The following is a 27,889-nucleotide window of genomic DNA, read 5'->3' on the forward strand; positions in this document are numbered from 1 at the left end:
ACGTGGCACTCTTGGCCCCATTCAGCCAGGTTTCGTGGTTACAGTCAAGCAATATAACTTCAAGAAGCCGACAGCAGGGACAACAGTCTGCTATCAAAGACGGCAAACTGATGTGAATTGAGGCCAGTCATTCCAGTCTGAAGTAAAACGAGAGTCGCTGCTTTGTCCTGGTTAACCATATTTCATCTTCCAAATACATCATGTGACCCCTTTGTCCTTCTCCAAATCTTTCTTAACGTTACCACAGAAATAACGAGGAAGCAAACAAGGCCGAAGCTTGAAAGTGATCTGACATAAGGTTAACTCCTCTAAATGCAGTGTTAGTTAGTGGCATAATGTTAAGTCTGAACAAATGTCGGCGTCTTTGGCGATAGCTGTGACGTTCAGCTGATGTCAAGGTCTACTGCAAAGCCCGATCCAATCAGCTACAACTTTTTATAGTCTTCTTAACTTGTTTTTTATAAACAAACTTAGCACATAGCACATACTGTGTAAGTTTAACAGGAAACCAGGAAGTTGGCCATGATTCATCAGGGTACCAAGTCACTCAACTGTTACTTGAGTGAAACTGTGTAGGCTTTAGGAAGGATTCATTTTCAACCCAAGATGTTGATGCCTATAAAGTTTTCCTTAGCTTTTGAACCACATCAGGTTGAAGCACAGCCCACATTTGGTTCAAGCTCCTCCTATTCCGAATATGGATATAGTGACAGATAATTCAGTTGGTTGCAAACATATGGATAATGACCAATGTCACAGATGATGATAACAACAATCCATTTTGCAGTAAGCAGTCTCATCCGTCCTCAACCTCACCACACTTGCACTACCCCCTTATTTATTTATTTTTTTTGGAGGCAGCTCTGTTCGGCTTTTGGTGTGTTTGGTAGCATAAGCTTTTACCAGAAGCGCTGCAATTGGTAGCCTCTCTTGTTCTGCACTTGGTAAAGTAGAGGTTCCTGCTCTCTGCATGTTCCTCTCGCACAGGACCACGTCTTTGGAGTTCACTGTGCTGATTCAGTTTGCATGTTCGTGCACAATGATAGATCATATTTATGGTTTGTGGGTGCACCCACATGTTGTGCATACACTGTCTTATGTCAGTGTGTCATAGAAGCTTGGTAAGCAGCTTCATTGAATTTAGCCTCACTCTCGGTTATTTTCTAACCTATCATAGATATTGTATTATAAGTCAGTTGTCGCACTCTGTTGAAACCCTGTGTTTGAAACTATGAGTTTACACAACCCTAATATGCACAGCACAAAACATTATATATATCATTTCACCATCACCACATGGAAACTATCAAGAGCTTGTGGCGACTAATATAGACACTTGCTAAGTCTACTGTGTGCGATGACTTTGTATGCTTTCGCTGCAGACTTCAGTACAAGGCGTACACTTATACACTGTGACACTGAATATGGACGGATCAATTTTTATTTATTTTTCTCCAGTTACAAGTGGCAAATAAACAGCTCAAGAATCAAACCATATGACGAGGTACTGTTCCTCTTCTAGATAAAGCCAGATTCCAAAACTACACTTGAAAAGACACACTCATGGCTTTACCCTGGAGTACACACATTCAGCCTCTGTGTTGTCCTTCCGTCTTGATCTGCTGGCGCTTTTCACTCTTAAAGCAGCGTAATGGAGATGATCCTCATTTGTGAAATTCTAGCAATGAAACAGGAAACGGTGCATTACAATCCGGCACAAGATTGAAATCAGAGCAAATTCCACTGGATGGTGTATGACTTAAAATATATATTTGAATGGCAATTAAATAATGACACGCACACTACCTCTGCATTGGTTGTGGAGGAGGCGGAAAATCTCATGCGAGCTTCTGAAAAACAATTAAAACAATGTAAAGCTGTGATTCTACGATGCCATGTTCAGTAATTAAACAGTAGTAAAAAAAAAAAAAAACTGTACCATTTACCTCTGCACTGGCAGCATGTCCTCCTTCTTATAATGTACAGCAAGACAGCCAGTAAAACACTCAGGATGGTGGTAAATGCCAAAGCTCCACTCAAGAAATACACATAAACCGTCGAGTCTCCATCATCTAGAGGGACAGAAACAGAGCTTTCGACATTTATTACCATGTCCTAGGACTGAATGGACAGTGACTATAATTCACTAATTATTAAACAAGGCGACCTCTTCTAGAAAAGTTACTCACCCTTGAAGTCCAGCTCGGTCCCGTCTCCAAACAGTATGTGTCCACATGAAGCAACAGCACAGTAGTAGGTCCCAGCATGAGAAAGATTCAGGCTCTTCATTGGCAAGTTGTAGACACAGGTGTGTGTTTGTGTGTTGCCTTTCCTCTCACACTGATCATTCCTGCCTCCATGGGTGTAAATGAGTCCTGGATGAGATTCTTGAGAGTGTTTGAACCAGTAAACACTGTGTTCTCCATCACAGGTCCCAGTTTGTACTGCACAGTTCAGAGTCACAGAGCCTCCTGGCTGGACGATCTCAGATGCTGACTGACGGACCAAAGCTGGGATGTTCAAACCTGAACCCGTCACACTGACAGTAACGCCTTGTATAAATTCAAATGTTATTGAAAAGCTGCTTGCGCAGTAGTAAGTGGCTGAATCGGAAATGCGTAAATCGGAGACCTTCAAGTGATTTTTCCCAGTGTCCGTGTCCAGTGTGAAGCGTGGATTGCTCTTGAATTCATCGTAAAAAGTGACAATTTTATTAGACACATAGACTGAAGAGACGAGCCTCGGTCTCTCTCCCAGAGTTTGTTTATACCAGTAGTACTTGGCTATGACTTCACCTTCACAGAAACATTCCAATGTCACGCTGTCACCAACATGAGCCGAAACAAAACCTCCCTCCTGATGAACAGTTGAGGAATATTCTGTCATTTGAGCTGAAGAGACAGGAGAGATAAAGCAAACACACACTTACTTTAATGTGACAGTAAGATACTAAAGACAGGAGAAATGATTAGAAGCAATGACACAAGAATGACCATACCATTTCAAATACATAAACTGCAGCCATAAAAACACAACTCACCTATTTTCCAATCGAGCAAAAATACCAGATAGAAAACTAACTTTGGAGGTGTCATCGTTTCAGCCTGCTGACTTGAGTGAAAACAATCTTGATATTTTCCCCACTCTTCACAGAGAAGATTGCATTTGATTGGCTAAGCTGAAATGACACTGTATGTCCTCTTATGGAAAGAAGATCACATGCTCTAACCGCCTACAAAAAAAAAAAAAGAAAACAAAGTTTGGTTCTCGAGAGTTGTCTGAAAAACGTAATGGCTCTTCGATTAGACAACCACACATCCACACATTTAACACCATGCTGATTTCGATGATGACACAGTCTGGTTAATGTTTGCATTATTTGACAGTGCAGGAAACAAACTTACTTAAAAATGCTGGTTATCCAATAGGTCAGTGGTGGATTAATTATGAATTCCACTAATTATGGGCACAGCTTACAGTGGGTCTCACTTATCCAGAACTGGCTATTTCCCAGGTAACAGGACCCTTATCTTCACTATTAAAATTAACGAATGTATTAATTCATTCGTTCATTCAGAAATATTCGTTGCGGGCAAGCCCTCATTTTCAACGATGTCGAGCAACATAATGGAATACAAAAGTCAAAAATGTTGTACAATCACTGGAGCGTGTTGAATAATGACTCTGTAACTTGTTAGATAAACATTCATTCATGAAACTCTAGGTCAGCAGCTTTATCGAGTGAATATCATGAAGGCTAATGTTATTACTTAGCCCAGTTAGCTAGCACTTCTAAAACCAATATGTCCGTTATTATTGTTCTTTGTTACTAAGCTGGTTTCAGCAAGCACCGGAAGTATCACCCACAACTGTTTCCTGAGCAATCTTCCCAGTGAAATCCCATGAAATGGTGGTTAATGCATTCTATCTCATTCTTGTTTGATACCAAGTCAGCATTTTTTTCTGTAACATGCATATGATGTATTTCTGTCCATCCATCCATCCATCCATCCATCCATCCTTCTCTGCTTATTTAGTGTCGGGTTGTGGTGGCAGCATGCTGATGTCCCTCAACCATAAGAGACATACAATCCTACCACTGAGCTCTGGGCCTCGGTCGGAGTCTTCTCCTACTTGGTCGTGCCAAGAAACCTAAAGCACTAATGCACTTAAGGTATCCTTGATAAATAGCAGCCATGATGACCAGATGAGGGCTTGAAATTTGTTTCTATTTTTTTCTTTTTTTAACTTTGTTGGTCATATGTTGTGACTTCCTTCTTGTGACATATACTTATTATAAGATGCTTTAGAAAAAAGTGTCTGCTAAATACCCCAAATGTAAATGGGAGGCAGCAGCTTTACTCCAAGCTCCTCACCCTATCTCTAAGGCAAAGCTATGCCAGAGGGTCAGGGTTTTCTTCGTCACCTGGAGTTTCTGAATCCCCGGTGTGCCCTACCATCTCAGCATTACATTACATTTCTTCCACTTTCGAGTTACAACGTGCTGGTGTGCGCGCTAGTTTCGCGGTTCTCATACAGCAGAGCACGTAAAACAGGCAATTGAGGAGATGCTGAACGCGTGTGAAATAGACAAGCAATGCGTCCACGTCATTTTACGTGACAACGTGAGGAATATGTAAAAAGCAGTGGATGATATGGAGGTACCAAGTGAGTGCTGCATCTCTCTCACCCTTCAGCTGGCTGACGGAGGTATTTTTTTCTTAATGCAGCTGTATTAATCAGGAAAATATTAGTTAAGGATTGGGACTCTGTACTGGCAGATACTGAATACTAAAGGACTTGGGGTAAAAAAAAAAAAAAAAAACCCTGTACAGGCGGGCTGTCTACCCTCCTCCAGGGCACTTCTTCCTTGCAGATGGCGGGTACCCCTACCTCCAACATCCACTTGCTTCATCACTCCCTACAAGCGGCTGCTGCAAGGTGTGGCAGCCCAGTGTTTCAAATGTCATCATTCTGAGGCATGCGCTATCGCTGAGCGTGCCTTTGAAATGAAGACCAGGTTCTGGTCCATCTCCCTGCAAGTGCTGGAGGTGCATCACCATATCTAATATTGTTTTTTTTATTTCAGGTCATAACAGCATGTGCCATCCTGCACAACACCCTGAGTGCCGACCCAGATGACGTCCCACTGACACCAGGGTCTTTGGTGCATCCCATCAGACTCCTGCTCAGCCTATTGCTGTATATAATTTGCATTTCTGTAAATAGTACTAGAGCCCCAATGGGCCATGCATTCATAAAATGTATGAATGCATGGCTCACACACACACAGAGACAGAGGGAAAAAAAAAAACAAAAAAAAAACCCACACACCCCCCCTTGTTGTCCCAGACTAGTGGCACTTGATGCTGTTTGCAAAACCTTTTATAAACTGTGCCAAAGTTGTAAATATAAATGGAATCGACAGTGTAACAAGTATATTTTAATTTGTGAAAAATGAATTCATATGAACAATTTAAAATACTCAAATTAAATAAGGATGGAAGGCTTCTGTCCTGAGCCCTCATCCAGGAGGACAAACCAGGGCCAAGTAGCAGCGCTGGGCCTCCCACTGACTCCATCTCCAGTTGCTGGATATTTTCAATCCCAAGGCAGTGGAAATCAATCATGTCAGCAATTTTCAAAATTAATGATTCATTAACGTGCATGGATAAAAGACATAAAATTTAGTTTCCACGTCATTTTTTTTTTTAAAAAGGTTGTCCCACTTTTTGCCTCACTTCCATCCAGCCGCGGAGGAATGTTTCACCCCCCATGAGGAGGTGGTCGTTCTCCGCCCAGGGTTTTATGAATTCTGTTTGCCGTTTGCTCCCTGAAACAAAATGAATTGTAAAATATGTTTTGTGTTATAGCAACAGACAAAGAGGTTCTAATAGAGCCAAAATAGGATAGCATCAATCTGAGCATTACCAACGTGTTTTAACCAAAATTTTGAGGTTTTAAAAAGGTTTTAAGTTTAACATATCTGACGTTGAATGTTCAAATTAGTGCAAAAAACTAGTATAAACCCAATACTTACATTTAAATGCCACATCTCCACCACCTGATGTCCATCCATCCATTTTCATCCGCTTATCTGGGGCCAGGTCGCGGGGGCAGCTGCCTGAGCAGGAACACCCAGACTTCCCTCTCCCCGGACACTTCCTCCAGCTTTTCCAGGAGGATCCCAAGGCATTCCCAGGCCAGCTGCCATCATGTATTTTTTCTTCCCTTTTCTTTCTCCTTTTTCAGGCGCACCATGAATCTTGGGAAATTTATTGCTGTGAAGGATCGTGGCAGTGCGTCCTCCAGGAAGCGGTAAAAGGAGGTCACAATTTGGAGGAGCCATTTGAAATGGGGCAGCCTTGGCCTTCGGATACAGCCCATAAATTGGGACACAGCCAAAGACTAAATACACAGACATTAACGAGGGGATCAGGAGCAGGTGAGGAGAGTGAGGAAGGAAAAGGACAGGTGAGGTAACGAGGTAAAAAAATACAGAGGAGAACTGAAGAGACACACAAGGGCATAGAGTCAAAATAAAACAGAGCACAGAACAAAAAGACACTGAAAAGACAGGCGAGACACAAAAGGGCAAAATGACCAGACTAAAGATTCAGAACCATGACAGGATGTCCATCAAAACTGTGTCCACTAAACAAGACATGGTAATTTTAAGTGTTTTTTTTGATTGGTCAGAGTTCTTATTATTGCTGGCAGTTTGGGAACGAGAGGGATGTTGTGTGGAAACTATGTCACTCCAGTATGAAATTACATCAACTTTGCTAATGGCATGGCATCGAAGGCCAGTTACTGACTGATATCTTCATGGGCCTTTGATTGGCAGCGCTATAAAAACACAAAGTTAATGAAAAAGTAGCAGCTCAAGGAGGGTGTGGACCCACAGAATTCATGGACCTTTTGGTATTAAACTGCATGTGCTTTACCACCAGTAACCACAGGTGTCACTAAATCAACCAGGACTAAAACGAGAAGAAGAAATCAATGATGTATCAGTTGTACCAGACATCGTGGCCTCCGCAATGACTTTTTGACTCATATTCAGCCCTGCAGTGTAATTGAGTACATATTGTTCTTTAAACTGTACTCAAGTACAATTTTTGAAGTACAAGTATTTCCTTTCAATGACACCTGAAACTTCAACTCCACCACAATTGCGGTCATACTTTTAACTCTTGCTACTTATTTGATAGCTTTAGATTTGCTGATTTGGATAGAGATCAAATCAGACATTTATTGTCATATGCTAAGCTACCCAGCAGAACACAAAGAATGATTCTGAAATTATACCACCGCATAATGAATTCTCTTATTTTTGGCACTTCGTATTTTAACGATAATACTGATCTTGACAAACATTTCGAACAGGCAACATTTATTTGTAACAGAGTATTTTTCCCCCTTAGTAAATATGGCCCAACCATGGCAATATTTGAGCATGTACATGTTGGATATAGATGCATCTACAGACACGACTTATGTGTTCACGTATTAGTGCCTCTGAAGTTCCCGTGATGTTGACCAAAAATGTCAGCTTTTGTTCTTCAAAAAAATAATACTTGAGTTCAGAGGCATATTTCTGCTGGCATGTGAATATTTTGTAGGCTATCAGACACACCATATGTTGATTCATTTAGCACTGAATGAGTAAATGAGTATAATGAATATAAGTAGTTGCTAAAACTACTTTTTTTAGCAGTAGTTTTACAAGCCACATTTCTCCAAGGGTAGAAACGTGGTCTGTTCGTACTACTGCCAGGCTGAACTACATGTAGTTTTACAAGCTACGCTTGCAAAGTAGCTTCCCCAACACTGGTTATTTGTATGAACACATCCTGCGTGAACCGGCACATCCGCATTCACAAAAAGCGTAGATAGTCGTGACTGGAACAGCGTACAAGTCCGCACCTTACAAAACCACAGCGCCTTGACTGCTTACTGCTGACCACATGGAAACTATAATAAGGTCTACAACTGATTTCCTCTTCTTTTACTTAGTGCTCTTTTTTTTCTGTCAGGAAGTCCATACAGCAGCTAACAGAAACACTGTGGTATGTTTATCGCAGCTTGTTGGCGCAGACAGTTAAAATCATTGCACTCCCCCTTCTATTGTCTTTATAAAAGCTTGTTTATTGTGTTTATTAAAAAGCAATGCATTACAGTCATCATAGTTAGGTAAAATTGTATTTACAAAAGCCGTATTATACTTTTAAAAGTCAATATGAAGTCATGTTTCGCTACACAAAGACAAAGATGAAGCCGCTCTACTTCTTTACACTGGAGTACACACATTCACTCCAGGTGCTGTCTCTCTGTCGTCTCCGTCTGTTGACCCTGTTCTCCCTTGAAATATTCTCATAGTCATTATCCTCATTTTGGTAACCCTGTTAATGAAAAAGAGAGAAAAAAAAAGTTTTTTTCATAGCAATACATGAAAAACAGATGTAGTCCTCTAAACAGTTAATTACCTTGACTTTTGTTGTGGAGGGAGCTGAAAATCTTGCTTGAGACTCTGAAAAGCAAAATAGAAATGTTACCATACTATATATAGACACACTATAGATGAAAACATGATCGATTACCTGTGCAGAGGCAGCTGTGTCTCCTGTTCGTCATGCACACCAAGAAAGCCATTAAAACACACAGGCTGGTGGTTAATGCTGACGCGCCGGTCAAGAAATACACCAAGACAGGAGGGTCCTCATCATCTGTAGATCCTGACAACAGCAGAGCTTTCAGTCATGTTCATCTGAGATTAAATATGAAGAAATATTCTGAGAAATTATGAAAGCTACTCACCGTTTATTCCCATCTTGGTCCCGTCTCCAAACAGCATGTGTCCACATGAGGCGACAGCACAGTAGTAGGTCCCAGCATGAGAAAGATTCAGGCTCTGCATTGGTAAGTTGTAGACACAGGTGTGTGTTTGTGTGTTGTCTTTCCTCTCACACTGATCGTTCCTGCCTCCATGGGTGTAAATGAGTCCTGGATGAGATTTTTGGGAGTGTTTGAACCAGTAAACACTGTGTTCTCCATCACAGGTCCCAGTGTGTACTGTACAGTTCAGACTCACAGAGTCTCCTGGCTGGATGATCTCAGATGCTGACTGATAGACCGAAGCTGGGATGTTCAAACCTGAACCCTTCACACTGACAGTAACACCCCCTCCAAATTCGTATGATGCCGAGTGGCTGCTCACACAGTGGTAAGTAGCCGAGTCTGAAATGTGTACATCTGAGATCTTTAAGATATATGACCCATTTTTGGTATCCAGTGTGAAGCGTGGATTGTTCTTGAATTCTTCATGTAAAAGTCCACTTCTTTCGTACTTGTAGTAGGTAGAGATGAGCGTTGGTTTCTGCCCCACACTCTGCTTGTACCAGTAAAACATTGTTGACATGTAATCTTTATAGAAACAAGGTAATGTCAAGCTGTCGCCAACATTAGCCGACACAAAAGCACTATGTTGATGAACAGATGAGGACAGATCAGCCATCCGGGCTGCAGCGACAGGAGAGACAAAGCAAATACACAATTACTTTAGTGCATTATATTAAATACATGCGAAACAATGACACCAAGAGTCACCGTATGCTATAATATATAAATTGGAGCCATAAAAACACAACTCACCCATCTTGCCCAAGAACAAACAGGTCAGACAGAAAACAAATGCTGGAGCTGTCATCGTGCTGCTGACTTGAGTGAACAAAAAAAAAAGAATCTTTCTGCACTCCTCACAGACAAGACTGTGGCTGATTGGCCGGCCTGACGTGACACTGTATGTCCTATTTAGGACACAAGACCACATGTTCTCTACTACCTATTGTGTCAAGCTTGGCTCTTGAGAAATGCTGCTCGGTAAAGACATATATGAAAGACAGAGCGACACCTCAATACAAATAGTAAAATACTGTAAATACTGTGTAGGAATACAAAGTAGGAATACATTTCCCAAATACTTGAAACATACTGTATGTTTACAGTCAACAGAACAGTCCACAGGCAATACTGTACTACTGTACTCATTGAGTACTGTATTGATATGCAGTACTGCAATTTTCTAGTGAGAGTAGATTTCTTACCTATTCTCATTACTCTCACTCCTCTGGATCTGCCTCTGCCTCTGTTTCCAATGTTGGCATCCACTGCTCCAAAGCAGAAGAGCCTTTTATGTTGGCCTTTTATGCTAAAGCTCTGATTGCTAATTGTAAAACTGTGTGACAGGTGTTTGCCCATGTGGTGAGTCAGTGTGCATAGTAGGGCAATCGACTTTAGAATTTTGAATGACAGTGTCTTCCTTGTGAAAACAAGAGATTTTCTCCATGAAAGTTGTGCCAAATGCAGAGAATTGTGTGTAGTGTTTTGAAAAAAGTGTGTTTTAGAACTGCAATTTGAGTGTAAAGCAGGAATTGTGCTTGTAGTTTAGCAGAATTGGTTCAGGGGGTCGGTGCATGAGTGACATGTTGTGGTCATTGTGTCTCAAGTACCAGTTTTTGTGTGTAAACAATCGAGAAAAACTGTAATAAGTCATCAAACACACATTAAATCTGTTTTCTTCTTTCTTCCTCCAGCTACATTTTCAGCCAACTGCGTGACCACCATTGTCTCATTCTGTGGTTAGATTAGCAATAAAAAACATGCATCATCCTCTCTACAAAGGCTTGAACTGTCATTGGTTATGTTTAGGAAAAGATCATGGTTTGGTTTAATATAGCTACTTCCTTAAAACAATCACCCGCACTTTATGGGTGTGGTTTTGCTTAAACTGCAATACTACTATATACAGTATCATCATTATATAGGACTAAAAAAGTTCTATGTTTCCCATCTTCATACATGTGCACTTTCTGGCCCGAAGCAAGACGAATCACACTCATACTACCTGCTAAACACTATGGTGTGAAACTGAGCTGTACTGGTGTGGCTCGGTAGATGTCTCTCTGGATATATTGATTCGATAGCCACAAAGTTTTGTACACACATTCATGGGCCCAGCATTCGTTTCATGTTTGGTGACCCATGGACATTTCCTTTATCACCACAAAGAGGCTCATGTCGTTGGTATTGGTAGAAATGTTTGAACTGCTGTTGGGTGTATGGCACACAAGTCTAGTTTTAATAATGTCCGCGACCTTATTCTGACTACTCCCTGGCATCTGGACAATCATGAGGCAGAAAAAAACTACAAAGATCATCAACTGTTATGATTTCTGTATGTTTAGATGCTGAACACATCAGATATTTAGTCATAGACACAGGCAGATGATTAGCGATGTCATCTCCTTTCAGCACATAAAGGAGATGACATCATCTCAGGACACGGCAGAAGGTTTTGGTAATTCATCAGCCAAATGTATTACTGCAGCAGAAAATGAATTACATAACAATTAAAGCCATTGAAATTATGCTTTCATATTTTAAGTAGTCTTATGTACAATATAACAATTGTATTCAACACTAGAAGAAGAACATCCTCAGGTATTATTTACTATGTCAGCTGGTCTGCTTCACCAGGACCGCGTTGGTGTCGTTGAACATATTCGACTGACGGAGGCCCGGCAAAACAATCTAACTACTACTGTCAGATTCTTGTTCAAAATACTGCAACATTCTAACTGATGGAAATAAATGTAACATATATATATATATATTTTTTTTTTTAACAAAAAAAAATTGTCACATCCACGATCCCTATTTTTCATATATGGAAGGTTATTAATGACATATGTTTTCATGGCCTTAAATTTTTTTTTTTTTTTTTTTTTTTTTTTACAGTCAATGTATGCACATTAGAACACTGTTAAGATCAAAAGTCTTTATGTGTCTGTGTTGATGATAGTCGTAGCTATGTTTTCATGTTGCCCGTCCATCCACAATATCTCTGAAATGGCAGGCTGAAAGGTCAGAGGTCAACTTCACAGTGATGTGATGATATTCCACAAAAACATTACCAATTGTTCAACTTCACAGTAACACATAGGATGAATATCATATTACTGCCCATATGTGTCCACTTTTTGAAATGACCAATTTTGTCCCCGTCAAAATTTTTAATTGGTTAAAAAAAAAAACCTGCATCAATAAATGTTAACAAATGAGATGAAACTTATTTTGATGTGCTGTGATTCCATGTTTTTTTTTAGCACATTTGCTGAAGACCACATGAAAAATGTCCCTAGCTATAACTTTGTCTTTCGCATTCTCTCTTTTTGTCTATTTCCTCTGTCCCGCTGTTTGTCTCGACTTATTCAAGAAAACGTAAAATAATCCAATGTAACAACAACAACAATGATTAAGATCCTTATAGCTGTCACAGTATTTGTGGTCAGACAATGTAAATTCATACCACTCTCTCTTCCATGCACTTGTTCTGACGCCTATATTGTAAACTGAGGACTATATCAAGGGCAGAGCATTTTAATCTTTCAACCTTTTTGCTTTTAAATACAGTGAAGGCAGATCAACCTGACACACAACTACAGCCCGAAATTAACTACTTCAATCGACACATTTCTAGTATTCACAGAAAGGAGTGGAAACCCAACAAAGCATAGCACTGCCCGCTTCGGTTTATAGCCACAGGAATAAAAAACTGCTAATTTAGCAACACACAAAAACAAACACAAAACCTGTGCCGTTCTACTGTTTTACACTTGAGTACACACATTCGGTCTCGCTCTTGTTCTTTTGCCTTCTTGATCTGTCGCCCCTGTGTCCCCTTAAAGCTGCATAATGGAGGTTTTCTTCATGTTGGTCACTCTGATATGAACATGTTAAAAAACAGGCAATTACAATATTGTACTAGAGGGAAACAAAAACTGTGGATAAAAAAGATCTATGAAAATGTTTGGATGTTAGGATACAATAGGTAATTACCTCTGCATTTATTGTAGAGGGAGTCGTAAATCTTGCATGAGACTCTGAAAGAGAATAAATGTGGATATGCCCTTAGTATGATATCGTATCAAGTGAGTATTCAATGTCAACTACAAGGACAAGTAGGAACAGTACCTGCACAGTTGCATTTGTTTCTCTTTTTGATCAAATACATGGAGTAAGCCAGAAAAACACTCAGGATGACAGAGAACGTCAAAGCTCCACTCAGGAAATACACCAAGATCCGAGAGTCCACCTCATCTGTAGAGAGTCACACAAGGAAACAATTTAACAGAGAGTATTATACTTTTAACAGCTAAGACAACCTCTGTTAGACAGTTTCTTACCTTCAAAATCCAGCTTGGTCCCGTCTCCAAACAGTATGTGTCCACATGAGGCAACAGCACAGTAGTAGGTCCCAGCATGAGAAAGATTCAGGCTCTTCATTGGCAAGCTGTAGACACAGCTGTGTGTTTGTGTGTTGTCTTTCCTCTCACACTGATCATTCCTGCCTCCATGAATGGAGATGAGCACTGGTTGAGATTCCTGAGAGTGTTTGAACCAGTAAACACTGTGTTCTCCATCGCAGGTCCCAGTGTGTACTGTACAGTTCAGAGTCACAGAGCCTCCTGGCTGGACGGTCTCAGATGCTGACTGATTCAACAAAGCTGGGACGTTCAAACCTGAACCCTTCACACTTACAAAAGTGCCCTGTGCAAATTCAAAATTGTAGGAATAGCTACTTGCGCAGTAGTAAGTAGCTGTGTCTGCGATGCGCAGATCTGTCATCCTCAAGTGATTCTGATGTATTTCAGTATACAGCGTGAAGCGTGGATTGTTCTGGAATTCGTTATGAAATATTCCATTCCTTTCATACTTGTAGTAAGTAGACATGAGCTGTGGTTTCTGTCCCAGAGGCTGTTTGTACCAGTAAAACCTTGCTGCAACATTATCCCTATAGAAACATCGCAAAGTCAAGTTTTCCCCAGTTGTAGCTGATACAAAACTGCTCTCTTGATAAATGGCTGAAGAGGTTTTAAGATCCGTCGCCTGAGCTGAAATAAAAAAAAAAAAAAAGATCAAGCAAGTTCACATTACAACCATGTGAAAGAACTCAAGATAAATCTGCAGCAATGTCACATAGAGTGGACATGCACTTTAAAAGATTCAAACTGTTGAAACCAAAACCAAACCAAAATGAAAAAAAAGCAAAGCTCACCCATTTTTCCAAAGAACAAACATGTCAGATAGAAGACAAATGTTGGAGATGTCATCGTGTTCAAATTGTCGTGCTGAATGAAAAGAATCTCAGTCCTTTCTCCACTTTTCACAGACAAGACTGTGTTTGATTGGCCAACCAGAAGTGACACTGTACATCCTATTTAGGGTAACTCGATCACATGTTCACTGCTACTGTAGTGACATTGGTTCACCATTCATGGTGTGTCTGGTTGCAGCCTTCAGCAGATAAGATGTGCATTCATAAATACAGTGTGTGGTGTCACGGTCAGGTTAACGCTAACAGCAACATACTGTGGAGCGCCGTCATGCTAAAACCTTTGGAGCACAACTGATCATTTTTAGGATGCCATGATAATTTAAATATCATCTGTCCACTAAGTATACAACATGGCAGATTTGTTGCATGGGTATTCTTCATAAACACTCATCAACACTCTGGGGACCACAGAACACAGACCGTCGTTGTTGTAAAGGGTCAGAATATGATAATATATAATGGGTATGCTTCTTACGGTGGTCTCCTTTGAAAACACACCTGAGCTAGACTGTTCAAAGACATCAACAACTTAAAAGCATGCCTGAAAAAGTATATGTCATTGGGCTGAGACGCTAGACAGTGTGTTCTTTTTTCTTTAAAGGTACAGTTTGGTAAGTTTACTGGAAACAGGCTCTGTTATTTGTTGAAAATCTCTTGATGTCCTGACAGCTTTCATGAAATAAATGCTCTGGCAAATAAAATGAAATTAATCCATTTACTCTGGCTGTTGCTGGCCTCTAATTTGCTACACTGGTGCTCTCTACTCTTATTTGTGTCAAATGAAAAGACTGGTCAGGCTCTCTGTCTGTGAACCTACATACCAAGATGTGGTTTGCACATGGTACATTTTTTTGAACATTTTCATGCTACAAGTGAAAACTGTGAAAATTCCCATCTGAAACCACTGGTATTGCATGTGAAATGTATGGGACTACATGTTAAATCTATGCAAATTAATGTATGGAATTACATGTGAAACCAGTAGGATTTCATGTTAAACCTATGGTATTATATGTGAAACCTATGTGATTACATGTAAAACCCATAGGATTACATATAAAACCGATGGGATTGGATATGAAACCAATTGGACAACATATGAAACCTATGGGATTACACGCGAAACCTATGGGATTGGCTATGAAACCAACTGGATAACATGTGAAACAATAGGATTTCAGTGGGCGGCTCTAGCTCAGCTAGAGGTCTGAAGGTCGCTGGTTTAAATCCCAGCTCTGGGATGAGCTGAGCTGCATGCCAAAGTGTCCTTGAGCAAGATACTGAACCCCAACTTGCTCCTGATGTGCAGTTGCCACCTTGCATGGCAGTGTCGACCATCAGTGAGGGCCCTGCAATGAGCCTACGAGACTCATTCCTAGCGGCTAATCCTGTTAGCACAAAGAAATAACCTATAGCACTACAGAATAAGTGGATAGTCTTTTCTGAGTGAGGTACATTTATTTGGTTTATGACATTATTGTGGCATTTTTATTAAAAGAGAGAAGATTTCACCAAAATGTCACATTTTGGAGTACCTTACATTACATATCATAACTTTTAAGCACAAAATGAACATAACAGTAAGCCATTTGGAACAACTGAGGATGAAACAATCATTTACAGTATAATGTCATAACAAAGGTAACTCAATGTGCAGCATGAGTAAACCTGTTACTGGTTACTGGTTAAATATACTGGATTCATTGGAAAAAGAAGAGTCTCTTCTCTGCTGCTAAAAATAATGCAAGGGTTGCTTGCTTCGTTTGTAACGAAAGACAACGCAGGCGCACCTAGACATCCTGTTTGAAACTAGACAACATAGGCAGAAACAACAAAACCAGCGGGGGGCTTCTACACACACATATGGCCGATGTTAGCACGGTTAAATGTCAGCAAAGACATAACCCCTGATTTCTTTTGTGGAAATGTCCCCTGATGGTGGTCACCCAGTCTTGAACCCTTGTTCACAATGAAGAGATACAGACAGTTATTAAGTTACAATTTAATGACTTTTCCTCCGGCAATCTTTTTCAAACTATCCTACTTTGCTGAGAATCCTGCACTCTTCACCATGACAGGCTCATTCTTGTTCGCACTAAAGCGAAGGCCGAGCTGGGCTTTAGTATAGATGCTCCAATCAACACTATCTGAGCCAGAGCACTCCAGCTTGGTGAATGAAAACATTTCTAAAAACATTTCCAGTTCTTCCCTGAGCAGAATGTTAGGCTATCTTATATCCAAAGGCAGGTCAAACATTCTGGATTGCTATGTTGGGCCTCACCCCACATTGCTCAAACAAAGAAGAGGCCTGTAAGGAAAGTCAAAAGCCTAACTGCTGGAGTCTTATCAACCTCAGGAATTTAAGAGCAAAGGAACTGAGCCAACGCCCAATAGGTCTGGCAAACTGCAATTCAAGGTACTGCCCACCCCCCAAAACTTTCACCTTTTCCCTATTGGATTAAAGTAGACGCCCACCATAAAAGTCCGACAAGATGACCATGACGTCACTCGGAGTTTAAAGGTCAGGAGAACCCTCTGCACGTCGCATAACATAATGCTGTGAAGAGACTCCGGTTTGATTCAGCATTTATTGTTAGGGTATACTTTGATAAACGTTTTTCAAATTCGCTTGACCTAGGCTCCAGATCCTTACTCGCTGGACGAGACAGAGACTGTTTTTGTTTTACTTTCGTTTTTCTTTATTGCTTTTTGGATCCATTGAGGAATACTGCACAACCCAACTGTTCCTCACTGCCTGCAGAAGGAAGAAATTATCTTCAGAAGGAGACAGAACCACTGAGGACTGGTCCTTCCATTTGATAGATCTCGTTATGTGATCGCAGCCTGAATTCCAGGTATATGATACAGCAGAATCAGATCATCACTCCTGAATTTGTGCTCTCGTGTGACTTTGCCAAGTCACGTTCGGCATCACTGTAGTATTTCCAGCGAGATTTCTCAAGTCACGCCCATCAATTTTGTTGTCTGGCGAACGTGACTTCCCAAGCCACGGGAGCCATGGTCATTTTCATAGTATTAACAATTTTGATAAATTTCAGATATGATTTGATTATTGATCCCTGACTTCAGGGTGGTGCCCTGTGTTCATTAATGAATCATAGTAACCTACGTTTCATTAATCAACAATAACAATTGAAGTGATAATCAATAATCAATTAATATCCAATATCGATTCCAAACAGCTATCATTATTAAATTTACTTTTGGGAATTTTCCATGGGTTGGAAATGGACATAGGGGAGTATAGAACATGACCAGGGATTGGATAAAAGTGTTCAATCCATAGATTTAATTTGTTTCTTGTCTGACATTACATATAATCTAAAAAAAAAACAGAAGATTGTTTGGTTATTAAATATTGTCTCTTATAGACCGAGAGTTGCTTTTACTACAGTATAAATTTGTCTACCTTGCCATAATTGTACTGGTTTAATTGCAGAATGATGTGATGTCACGGTTTTGGATACATGTTTATCATCATAGTAAAAAAAAAAAAACACTAGAGACATCCTGTTGACATCCAGCGCTTCACCAGTGTGCTACGGTGCATCAGATGTAGTGATGTTACAGTACACACTGTCCAGGCACAATTATGCATTCCTGGTTAAAAATGGTGTGCAACCATCACCAGACTGTAGCAATATGATAATATAAGTCTCTGTCCTTAGGTCTCCACAGCTTCTACTGTAAATCAACAGGCGCGTTGGAGACAGACGCATTAAAGATACTCATGAAATCATAGAGAGACATTAATGTCGAATTTTGTAATGGTGTAAAAGATTATTTTATAAACCCTCGTGTTTTGTTCTTTTTTTTTTAGATCATTAGCAGTCAGTTTTAAATTGCAATACAACTATTGAACTCAGTCTTTTTCCAATATATCAGCAATTGCTTTGGCTTGTAAAGAAGTTGAATCTATCTGATGAAAACTGTAAAAATAAATCATGAAACAAAAGAAAACAACACACGGAGAACTTGACACATTTATAATTTCCATTTGCATTTTATTCATTGTGTGGATCATTGAAATGACAACTGAACTGAAATTGTGTTGCGATCTAACTCCCAATACAAGACACAAATATACAACACAGGATCATAAGAATTTTCCATCTTATTAACAAAGTAGTAACGAAACATCCTCTAGTTTTAATGCTTCACACTGGAGTACACACATTCATTGTTGGTGTTGTTCCTCTGTCTTCTTGATCTGTTGGGCAGGTTGACACTTAAAGCTGCATAATGGAGGTTGTTTGCGTCTCTGTGACCCTGGTAACAAAATATTCAAGAATTAGAAAAAATGATTAAATAATTACGGTGTCTAAAGAAAAGGGGTTAATTTACTGCCAGCAATGTTCTATTCACCTCTGCATTTGATGTAGAGCGAGCTGAAGATCTCAATTCAGTCTCTGGTGGGGAAACACAATTTCTTATTTGTTAAAATGCCAAATTCAATAACTAAATGCTGTCAGATATATAAACTGGCCGTACCTGAGTAGCTTACTCTCTTCTTCATCTGGCACACTGAGAAAGCCAGTAAAACTACCAGGATGGTGGTGAATGTCAAAGCTCCGCTCAAGAAATACACCAAGACAGGAGAGTCCACTTTGTCTGCAGAGAGAAAGATATCAGAAACAAAACTCTTCTGACGTTTTCTTTTTTCATTCTGTTTGATGAGGGACAGTATCTGCTAGAGAGTTACTCACCCTCAAAGTCCAGCGTGGTCCCGTTTCCAAACAGCATGTGTCCACATGAAGCAACAACACAGTCATAGGTCCCAGCATGAGAACGATTCAGGCTCCTCATTGGCAAGTTGTAGACACAGGTGTGTGTTTGTGTGTTGTCTTTCCTCTCACACTGATCCTTCCTGCCTCCATGGATGTAAATGAGTCCTGGATGAGATTCTTGAGACTGTTTGAACCAGTAAACACTGTGTCCTCCATCACAGGTCCCAGTGTGTACTGTACAGTTCAGAGTGACAGAGCCTCCTGGCTGGACGATCTCAGATGCTGACTGATGGACCGAGGCTGGGATGTTCAAACCTGAACCCTTCACACTGACAAAAAATCCTGCAGCAAATACAACACCCACTGAATCCCTTCTTGCACAGTAGTAAAAAGCTGAGTCTGAAAAGCGTACATCTGAGATCCGAAGGTGATTTTTACCAGTTTCTAAATCCAGTGCAAAGCGTGGATTGTTCTTGTATTCGTCATGAAAAGTGCCGTTTTGAGTAAAAAAAAAAGATGTAGAGATGACCCTTGGTTTCTCTCCCAGATTTTGCTTGTACCAGAAAATCTTAGTTGAACTGACGCGTTCATAGACACACTGTAAAGTCAGCATTTTACCAACAGTAACTGATATAACACTATTCTCCTGATGTTGAAACGAGAATTTCCGATAAGTCGCCTGCCCTGAAGGGAAATGAGAGACAAAGCAAAAGCACAGTGAACTCTATATGACAGAATTCAACACATTTGGTACATTGAAAAAATAATTTCAAGTCACCATACTCCATACAATTTAGAATTACGAAAAACCAAAACTCACCAGTTTTCCCCAAGAACAGACACACTAGAGAGAAGACAAACACTGGAGAAGTCATCGTGCTCAAACTACCGTGTTGAGTGAACAACACCCTCAGGCTCTCTGCACTCTTCACAGACAAGACTGCGTTTGATTGGCCAAGCTGAAGTGACATCTATTGTATGCACCATAAAGGAAGCATGATCACATGATAACTGCCACCTACCCTGTTATCTGATTCCTTGAATCACATGTTGAGTATATGTATAAACCGCTGTGGATAAATTGTTGTAAGAGTCTGAATCGCTTAGTAATTTAGATTTACATGTAAAGCGCTTTCCGAAACATACAAAAAAAAAAAAAAAGATAAAAAACTGTGCAAGAGAATAGTGTCACCACAGTTTAATTTATTGAAGTTAAGTTGAGTTCAGTTATGGCAGATCATAAAACACAGCAAAACTGTAACCTAATCTACAGGAAATTAAGGCATGCACCAGGAAGTGACACGAAAGGTCTTATTTTTGCAATGCCGCTAATGTGTGAAGCTCAGGTTTTAGTGATGTAATCTTCTTGTGTTACAAAAGTGAACTGGCTGTCAAACATGACACCGCGATTGAGATACAATGAAGATACTGGAGAGTTGTCAGTGGTCAAATTTAGTTTGCTTGCTTCATTCTTAGTTGAGAAAAATCTGCTGCATTCACATTTTGCTATCCCACAAGTTAGCAGTGTGTGTGTATCAGGCTTGTTTGATATGTAAATGTGTGTGTCGTCTGCATAGCATGGAATGCTAGACTATATTTCCTTGAGATTTGGCCAAGAGGCAGCATGTTCATTTTGAATCAAAGTGGATATCGAGCATAACCTTGTAGGTCTTCTCAGATCGCACTCACACTTGGCCCAGTTGCTCTACACCATACCGAAGCATGATAATCCCTCCTCCCCAATCCCTCACTGGCCTACACTCACATCGCTGAGGCCTGAGTAAGGTTACCGCTTATACATACATAATGGCGTGGTAGCGCAGTAGCAGCACAATGCAGAACACAGAAAAACTTGACTCTTTTGGCGTATTTTGTGTCAATTTGGTCATAGATAGCCCTCTCACATTCCTGTATATCTTGGCTATGCAAGGTGCCGTAATATACACGATTATACTTCCACATTGCTAATCTGTGCCAAAACACACCTCTTCAAACTGTGCCAGGGCCAAGAAAGTGTATCATGCTTGAGGATGGGACAGATCGCTCACACTATTCAAACAAACTAGACTTTAGGGGTCAAATGTGCTTGGTCATGGTATGAATTGCCTAGAGTCTGCCCTTAGAGGTGCTGAGTAGGAGAAGTGGACTTTCAACGAGCAAGCACAACATTTAAACCACTTATAGGTGAACTGATTAATCTTTATCATTTCATTTATAATGCAATGTTATCCTGGGAAACATTGGTTGCTGGCATTCACGTGGATGCCGCTTGACACACACCACCCACCCAAACACTTACGTAGACCACCTAAACTACCTCCTATCAACGACAATCCCAGATGACAGTGGCCTCCCAGTAGCACAAAAACTGGCCATGAGTGACCCGAGGAACATGGCAAAGAGCCCAAGGCATTGATCTGATGCCTAAATTCCACAGATCCCAATCTGACAAGCATCTGTGGGATGTTCAGGAACAAGTCTGATCCATGGAGGATCAACAGCCAATTTTCCAATGCCACACATGATAATCTCATAAGTCTTGTATCTCTGCATTGATGCATCATAGCTGTTTTGGTAACAAAAGGGAATCTACGCGTGATAAAGTGGCGTTAATGTTGTGGCTGATACATACTACATGTTTAAATCTGTCATTTCATTTGATGACTACAGAACTTCATAATGTATGCAAGAATTCACATTCACTCCACCCTTACATCTTGCATGAAAACCACAAAGCCTGCTGTGCTTAAAGAGGCATAAAGCCAACTGTATGAAGGAAAGAGATCAACGGGTCTCAAATAATGACTTAAAGGTAGTGAACAGTAGCTAAAAGAGCCTCAGGTTCTAAAAGGATGGTGCCTGATTGCCTGCAGTGAGGATCTGAGTCTCCTAATACGTGTAACCTATTAAATGTGCACTGGTGTTTCCCACACGTATATTTTAATTGGGCAGGCCCAAGTATATTTGCTGACGCATTCAAGTACTTATTACTTTTCTTTTTTAATCTGTCTGTATTGGCCATGGACAGTATCTTTAATCCTCACACAACTCACTTTAAACAACATTTAACCACCCTGAAATATCTGATGTTTTAAGAGTAAGTCTTGAAAATCTGGATTTTTTTTCTCTTTCTCAACATTTTTCCATTTTCAACTTTGTTACCATTAATGGAGCATCCATTTAATACACTCTTAAGGAAATGCGGAAAAGACTTAGTGATAGGTTTATTTACTCAGTGATGACACAAAATGTACATAGAAATGAAAAAGAATAAAAGCTGAAAGACATATAATGTCGCTGATTTGTGTTGATGCTCATAGCCAAAGAGGAGTGTTTGATTAAAAAAAACAAACATCTGTGCTAAATTTACTGGTCTGTTAAGTTAAGATACATGTTTTTGTTGAGAAAACAAAGTAACAGTGAAACCACCAGGATGCAAAGGTACGCTGCAAAACCTTACCACAAGGAAGCAACAAAGAGACATCAGAGGATCTACATCCACAGCCCCCCAAGAGATTCTTGATTGACAACTTACTCATGCAATGCAAATAAAACAGTTCTAGTGCTTCACACTGGAGTACACACATTCACTGTTGGTGTTGTTCCTCTGTCTTCTTGTTCTCTTGGCCTGGTTAACACTTAAAGCAGCGTAATGGAGGTTTTCAGCCTCTTCGTAACCCTGGTAACACATTTTATAAAGAGTAGATCACAATTTGGTTCCTATAAACAAATGTCCACAAGGCAGCTGATAACAAAAGGTGGCTGAATAACTATTCAGCGGTTAATCAGAACTGCACTCACCGCTGCATTTTCTGTGGAGGAAGGTGGACATCTTGCTTGAGACTCTAGTTAGGAAACAGAAAATGTTTTAATCCCAAGCAAACTTGAGAGAACACTAGCTGCTAGATCAACTAAATAAAAGGTCCATTTACCTGTAGACAGGCAGCTGGTTCTCTTCATCTTGTACACTGAGAAAGCCAGTAAAACTGCCACGATGGTGGTGAATGTCAAAGCTCCACTCAAGAAATACACTAAGACGAGACTGTCCATCTTATCTGTAGAGAAGAAGGCATCAGAAAGAGGCTGCAGCGTGTTTTCATCTGAGGGTATGTGTGGAGGAATCCATTTTATATACGCCCAAAAGCGACACATTGACAGTCTGTACAGCATATGATCCTCTATCATTAAACCCTTTATTAGGATAAGCAAAACACTCTAATGGGGGAGCAAGCATTGACTCTTTTTTCTTTTTTTTTTACTGATCCTCACATTAGCAATTTATAACAGTAAATTACTCACCCTCAAAGTCCAGTTTGGTCCCGTTTCCAAACATGACGTGTCCGCATGAGGCAACAGCACAGTAGTAGGTCCCAGCATGAGAAACATTCAGGCTCTTCATTGTCAAGTTGTAGACACAGGTGTGTGTTTGTGTGTTGTCTTTCCTCTCACACTGATCCTTCCTGCCTCCATGGGTGTAAATGAGTCCTGGATGAGATTCTTGAGACTGTTTGAACCAGTAAACACTGTGTTCTCCATCACAGGTCCCAGTGTGTACTGTACAGTTCAGAGTCACAGAGCCTCCTGGCTGGACGATCTCAGATGCTGACTGACGGACCGAAGCTGGGATGTTCCAACCTGAACCCTTCACACTGACAGTAATGCCCTCTAAAAATTGTAAATCGTATGCATATAAACTCGTGCAGTAGTACGTAGCAGAGTCTGAAATGTTCAAATCAGTGATCGTCAAGTGATTTTTGCCATTTTCTGTATCCAGTTTGAAGCGTGGATTGTTCTTGAATTCATCATAAAAAGTGACTTTTTTTTCATACTTGTAGTAATTAGAGATGAGCCTTGGTATTTCACTGAGACTTTGTTTATGCCAATAAAGCCTTGCAGGAACATTCGTTTTATAGAAACACTGCAAAGTTAACCGGTCCCCAGTTTTAACGGACACAAATCTTCTCTCTTGATGAACAGATGATGAGAATTTCAGATCAGTCGTCTGAGCTGAAATTAAATAAGAGCAGTTAATAGTTGGTGTAATGTCACAAATCTGGGTTATCGCTAAAAATGTGATTCACATTTGTTTGATACCATACACTACACTAGATTAAAGTCACAAAGAGCAACTCACCCATTTTCATCAAGAGCAACCATGTTAGAAGAAAGAGAGCAAACACTGGAGATGTCATCGTGTTCAGGCTGCTGTGCTGAATGAAAGAGTATCGATGGTGTCTCTACCCTTCAGAGACAAGAATGAATTTGATTGGCCAATCTACAGTGACACTCTATGTCCCCATATAGGGAGCATGATCACATGCTCACTGCAATCTATCGTGTTAAGTTCTGGGTTTTGTAAAGACGCTCAAGCGGTAAGAGATATATGAAGAACATTACTCCTCCATTGCTCCTGATTTAATTTATATCCCAAAATACAAAGGCATATCTTGTGATCCGGTATAAACAAGCAGTAACAAGATCAATATCTAGTTAAAAACTGATGGTCATTATGTTTAACATGTACCAAAACAAAGATCTAAGCCATTCATCCATAGCTATAATTCATATGCTAATACTCAACTTTCTTTTCAAGCTGTAGTGCAGTGAAACAACACACTGTGCTGTGTGATTTTGACGATTAATGTAAAACGTACAGTGCTTTGATCATCGCAACTTAAATTCCAGTCATCAAGTCCCCATGAATAGGCACTCAAAATAAGATCTTTCCTATTATTCCAATTAAATATAATCTGACTAGAACTCTAAGTTGAAGCACCGTCAAAGGTGACCTGAAAGAAGGTTAAAATTGGTCTAGCTGACTTCAGCCAAATTCTCACTTCCTCAATCACAGTCTTTGCCATTCTCCCTCTGTCCAGCAGATGCCCCCTGATTTTTATTTTTGCTCAAACATCGCAAGTTCCTCTTGGATGGTTTCTTGATTTGTGCTTTTATATGTGAGTCTTGAATACCTGTCTGCCTTCCTCATGGACCTGTAAGCTTTGAATTAGATTGCTGCAAGTAAATCATTGATCAATGTTAGCTCTGCCTGCATTGTCTACTCCTGTGGTCCTGCTCACACTATTTCATGACAGTATGAACTGGCCAAACATGGATACACGAGATGATTTGAACCTTTCACGACCTTGCAAAGTGCTGCTGCAACATACTCAAAAGCCAGCCTTGCCTGGCAGAAGAACGAGCTGAAACCGCAAAGGGGTGTAGTCTTCATACAGCTCCCTAGTTAGCTAACCTGCAGCATGCTTGCCATCAGAATGATAGCGAACAGCCTTCACCCTGGTCGGCTAGCCTCCAGTCTGCACATCAGTCTGCCAGCAAAAAGCCTTCACTCCAGTCAATTAGATCTGGGTGAACCCGAAGCTATCGCACTATCTGTTTTCTGGTCCTGCCTTTCGTGAGCCCTATCCTACCCTGCTCAGTAAACTGGAGCCACCCACCCAAATCCAGCAGTCACTTTTTTTAGGGGAACTGCAAGGTCACTTCACAAGGTCCCACGGAAGCCAAGACGTGTCGTAACGGCATCTAGAATGAACTATCAAAACCATCTTTGCCTACCCATACTGACACCCAGCCAGACCTTTAGATGGCAGTCCCTGCAAACCCGTAGCCAGACCTTCAGTTTCCCAACTCATGCTTGTCCAACACCCTTCTCAAGCTCTCAGCTCGTGATTATCGTTGAGGCCAGTAGCAAGCTTCAGTTGCCAGCCTGTAATCCCCACTCTGGATGCTTATCCACCAGCCTACACCAACGTACAGCGGAATGTTCTCAAACCAACAGCTGCTCCTTACCACCTGCACTGTTACCAGTTCTGTTTATCTCCCAAGAGTGGCTCTGCCCTCCCTCCTGGGCAGTTCTGCCCATCTGAATGTCTTGCCTGTTCTGAAGAGTGGTCGCCGGCCTTTAGAGCAGCCCCATCTGAGTTGCCTGCATCCAGGTTACTGCCAAGATCTGCACCGTCGTTCAGCCCCGCCTCCTGGTTGCTCACAAGCCCAGCTCTATACGTCTGTCTTGACTGTAGACTGTCCATCTTGAGTTGTGTGTGATGGTGTATTTCCAATGTGCTTAATGAGAGCACAGATGTCAAAGACACTACCAAGCTACTTATTTTGATTTTAGGGATCAATGACAGTTTTGAAATAGAGGAGGAGTTTCTTGCCATGGCGATCGGGCCTGTAAGACAAGGTACGCTATATCAGGATGCTCTGAGGGACTGAACTTGCCATGGACTACATTGCTGAACGTGACCACTGACAAACCTTATTGGGGAAAAAAAAAAACAGGCTGCTGCACAGGAATCAGGACCGGGTAAGAGAGTAGAGCCCTAACTTAGATTTGATAGTCCTACTCCAAATCTCAAGTCTTAACCTTTAAGTCTCAAGCAAGTCCCAAGTTAGTGTGATGAAAATAAAGCAAGTCAAGTCATTGCTATTACTCAAGCAAGTCAAGTCGAGTCATGGCTAAGGTCAAACAAGTCACAAGAAGTTTGTATGAATGTATTCTTCATATCTGTAGACACAGTAAACAGAAGAGGGTGGTTAGTCAATAATACGATGTAATTGCATAGCTGATCAATTTTCAGATTTTTTTTCAAACCCAAGAATAAGATTAGATTAACATCAACACTGGAACTGCACCATACTGCACATCCTGACAGCTGAGAATATTACTCTGAGGTATTGTCCCCCCTCCCCTCCTATAAAAGGAGGCTGAAAATCACAGGACATATCTTTTCTGTCCTGAAATGTGTGTTTCACTTCTGTAAAAGACATTCTACATTTCGGAGGCGACGTCTTTACACATATGGCCCCCCCCTCTCCTTTCAAATGGGGCAGAGCTCTGTGAGAAACAGTAGGAGAGACACAGACACAACACCTGAGGGAAAAGCAGGTCCATCGCGGATGTGCACGAAAAAATGAGTGCGTTGCACCGAATTTGTGTCGATACGGTGTAGTGTTGGGTTGTGAATGCACATAATGCGTGCCTACATTCAAAATAATGGCTTTGTGTGCACTGAAGATGCTGGATCTGATACATACACGCGCTTTAACCGAGACGGCGGCCAAAATCGCCCAGGCATGAAATAATCTTTGAATCCAAATTTGATGATTTTTGGAGCTCCCTCCATGCTGCCTCTCCTCCTCTGATCCTGTCCGCCACCTGCCAGGCTTGCATGCACCGCATCATACAGTGGCAGAGGGCAACGTATCAAAAACGAAATTAACTTCTCAATATGCGCAAAAAGAAAGAAAGAAAGAAAGAAAGGCCAAGACTTTCGAGTCATCTGTGTCAAGTTTAAGTCAAGTTATGAATGCCAAGTCAAGTCTTTCATCAGTGTTAGTCAAGTAAGTCTCAAGTCCTCAACTTTGCGACTCGAGTCAAGTCATGTGACTCGAGTCCCCAACATCTGTCCTACTCTGCGTCATTCACCAGGAATCCTTGTATAAATCCATGTTGCCACTTGATCATGTTGCCAAGACAGTGGTAAAACTTGTGAACTTCATTTGGACCTGCGGGCGTAACCATTGCCTGCACAGTGTTGCTCTCAAAAAAAGGTTCCAAATGCGCATAGAGGATAATTGTTTCGTTTGCCTCCGTGTATGTGTGCGAAACTTTTTCTGTGATGAACTTCAGCAAGTCACGTTACATATCACGACTGACTGTTAAACACCCGTCCCATGTGCTGCAAATTTCAACATCAGACATGACCCTCGACTTGGATGGATCTGCAAAGAGAAGTGACTGTCTCAGCTGTTTCCATTAGGCTAAATGACATGGATAGGCATTGGCTTTACACGTTGTCATTCATGGATATTTTACGGTTGTATTCATTCTCATAGGATAGTGACAGTTACATCGGCTCTAAGGTTCGAGTCAGTTGCTCGAGTAATGGTAATAACAAGAACAGACAATGATTTGAGTAAAATGAATGAATATTTAATTGAA

The 27,889-nt window shown here is 40.8% G+C and overlaps 5 protein-coding genes and 2 long non-coding RNA genes across 8 annotated transcripts; 1 reads left to right on the forward strand and 6 right to left on the reverse strand.

Annotated features, from left to right (window-relative positions):
* Nucleotides 1–1,449: 1,449 nt before the first annotated feature.
* Nucleotides 1,450–3,132, reverse strand: LOC119027394. Its single transcript, XM_037112567.1, has 5 exons — nt 3,041–3,132; nt 2,190–2,891; nt 1,947–2,072; nt 1,807–1,850; nt 1,450–1,678 (listed from the first exon to the last, which is right to left on the reverse strand). Exons 1-5 carry the CDS (start codon nt 3,093–3,095, stop codon nt 1,562–1,564), a joined length of 1,044 nt encoding a protein of 347 aa, XP_036968462.1. The 5' UTR covers nt 3,096–3,132; the 3' UTR covers nt 1,450–1,561.
* Nucleotides 3,133–5,423: 2,291 nt separating this feature from the next.
* Nucleotides 5,424–6,099, reverse strand: LOC119027512. The gene is made up of 2 exons (XR_005077397.1): nt 6,041–6,099; nt 5,424–5,833 (listed from the first exon to the last, which is right to left on the reverse strand). It is a non-coding gene; the product is annotated as an uncharacterized LOC119027512 (long non-coding RNA).
* Nucleotides 6,100–6,534: 435 nt separating this feature from the next.
* On the forward strand, nt 6,535–9,187 carry LOC119027383. Its single transcript, XR_005077370.1, has 3 exons — nt 6,535–6,668; nt 8,855–8,922; nt 9,063–9,187. It is a non-coding gene; the product is annotated as an uncharacterized LOC119027383 (long non-coding RNA).
* On the reverse strand, nt 8,151–10,031 carry LOC119027382. Its single transcript, XM_037112539.1, has 5 exons — nt 9,655–10,031; nt 8,821–9,522; nt 8,604–8,738; nt 8,490–8,533; nt 8,151–8,405 (listed from the first exon to the last, which is right to left on the reverse strand). The coding sequence occupies exons 1-5, from the start codon at nt 9,830–9,832 to the stop codon at nt 8,286–8,288; spliced, it is 1,179 nt and encodes a 392-aa protein (XP_036968434.1). The 5' UTR covers nt 9,833–10,031; the 3' UTR covers nt 8,151–8,285.
* Nucleotides 10,032–11,153: 1,122 nt separating this feature from the next.
* On the reverse strand, nt 11,154–14,184 carry LOC119027381 (polymeric immunoglobulin receptor-like). Its single transcript, XM_037112538.1, has 5 exons — nt 14,120–14,184; nt 13,248–13,955; nt 13,036–13,161; nt 12,901–12,944; nt 11,154–12,783 (listed from the first exon to the last, which is right to left on the reverse strand). The coding sequence occupies exons 1-5, from the start codon at nt 14,172–14,174 to the stop codon at nt 12,664–12,666; spliced, it is 1,053 nt and encodes a 350-aa protein (XP_036968433.1). The 5' UTR covers nt 14,175–14,184; the 3' UTR covers nt 11,154–12,663.
* A 4,025-nt stretch (nt 14,185–18,209) lies between these two features.
* On the reverse strand, nt 18,210–19,845 carry LOC119027410. 2 transcript variants are annotated; one of them, XM_037112583.1, is made up of 5 exons: nt 19,748–19,845; nt 18,907–19,611; nt 18,692–18,811; nt 18,566–18,609; nt 18,210–18,469 (listed from the first exon to the last, which is right to left on the reverse strand). In XM_037112583.1, the coding sequence occupies exons 1-5, from the start codon at nt 19,800–19,802 to the stop codon at nt 18,350–18,352; spliced, it is 1,044 nt and encodes a 347-aa protein (XP_036968478.1). In that variant the 5' UTR covers nt 19,803–19,845; the 3' UTR covers nt 18,210–18,349. The 2 variants fall into 2 exon arrangements, with proteins under 2 accessions (XP_036968478.1, XP_036968479.1); XM_037112584.1 differs by having other exon boundaries at nt 18,907–19,606; nt 19,748–19,786.
* Nucleotides 19,846–22,162: 2,317 nt separating this feature from the next.
* LOC119027402 lies at nt 22,163–24,127 on the reverse strand. Its single transcript, XM_037112575.1, has 5 exons — nt 24,062–24,127; nt 23,227–23,934; nt 22,860–22,982; nt 22,729–22,772; nt 22,163–22,606 (listed from the first exon to the last, which is right to left on the reverse strand). Exons 1-5 carry the CDS (start codon nt 24,117–24,119, stop codon nt 22,487–22,489), a joined length of 1,053 nt encoding a protein of 350 aa, XP_036968470.1. The 5' UTR covers nt 24,120–24,127; the 3' UTR covers nt 22,163–22,486.
* Nucleotides 24,128–27,889: the final 3,762 nt, after the last annotated feature.

Source organism: Acanthopagrus latus, chromosome 10 (assembly GCF_904848185.1).
Source record: "Acanthopagrus latus isolate v.2019 chromosome 10, fAcaLat1.1, whole genome shotgun sequence".
NCBI classification, from domain to species: domain Eukaryota; kingdom Metazoa; phylum Chordata; class Actinopteri; order Spariformes; family Sparidae; genus Acanthopagrus; species Acanthopagrus latus.

What these genes read in the sequence shown, in the direction of transcription:
- LOC119027410 (XM_037112583.1), bottom strand. Translation starts at nt 19,802, where the DNA reads ATGACTTCTCCAGTGTTTGTCTTCTCTCTAGTGTGTCTGTTCTTGGGG. An exon ending in TCTGTTCTTGGGGAAAACTG is followed by an intron (nt 19,612 to 19,747) that starts GTGAGTTTTGGT and finishes ATTTCCCTTCAG; the next exon opens with GGCAGGCGACTTATCGGAAA. An exon ending in GCTCTACATCAAATGCAGAG is followed by an intron (nt 18,470 to 18,565) that starts GTGAATAGAACA and finishes TTTTGTTACCAG; the next exon opens with GGTCACAGAGACGCAAACAA.
- LOC119027394 (XM_037112567.1), bottom strand. Translation starts at nt 3,095, where the DNA reads ATGACACCTCCAAAGTTAGTTTTCTATCTGGTATTTTTGCTCGATTGG. An exon ending in TTTGCTCGATTGGAAAATAG is followed by an intron (nt 2,892 to 3,040) that starts GTGAGTTGTGTT and finishes CTGTCTCTTCAG; the next exon opens with CTCAAATGACAGAATATTCC. An exon ending in GACCGAGCTGGACTTCAAGG is followed by an intron (nt 2,073 to 2,189) that starts GTGAGTAACTTT and finishes CTGTCCCTCTAG; the next exon opens with ATGATGGAGACTCGACGGTT.
- LOC119027381 (XM_037112538.1), bottom strand. Translation starts at nt 14,174, where the DNA reads ATGACATCTCCAACATTTGTCTTCTATCTGACATGTTTGTTCTTTGGA. An exon ending in TTTGTTCTTTGGAAAAATGG is followed by an intron (nt 13,956 to 14,119) that starts GTGAGCTTTGCT and finishes TTTTTATTTCAG; the next exon opens with CTCAGGCGACGGATCTTAAA. An exon ending in AAACAAATGCAACTGTGCAG is followed by an intron (nt 12,945 to 13,035) that starts GTACTGTTCCTA and finishes ATTCTCTTTCAG; the next exon opens with AGTCTCATGCAAGATTTACG.
- LOC119027402 (XM_037112575.1), bottom strand. Translation starts at nt 24,119, where the DNA reads ATGACATCTCCAGTGTTTGCTCTCTTTCTTCTAACATGGTTGCTCTTG. An exon ending in GTTGCTCTTGATGAAAATGG is followed by an intron (nt 23,935 to 24,061) that starts GTGAGTTGCTCT and finishes ATTTAATTTCAG; the next exon opens with CTCAGACGACTGATCTGAAA. An exon ending in GACCAAACTGGACTTTGAGG is followed by an intron (nt 22,983 to 23,226) that starts GTGAGTAATTTA and finishes TCTTCTCTACAG; the next exon opens with ATAAGATGGACAGTCTCGTC.
- LOC119027382 (XM_037112539.1), bottom strand. Translation starts at nt 9,832, where the DNA reads ATGTGGTCTTGTGTCCTAAATAGGACATACAGTGTCACGTCAGGCCGG. An exon ending in GACCAAGATGGGAATAAACG is followed by an intron (nt 8,739 to 8,820) that starts GTGAGTAGCTTT and finishes TGCTGTTGTCAG; the next exon opens with GATCTACAGATGATGAGGAC. An exon ending in ACACAGCTGCCTCTGCACAG is followed by an intron (nt 8,534 to 8,603) that starts GTAATCGATCAT and finishes TTTGCTTTTCAG; the next exon opens with AGTCTCAAGCAAGATTTTCA.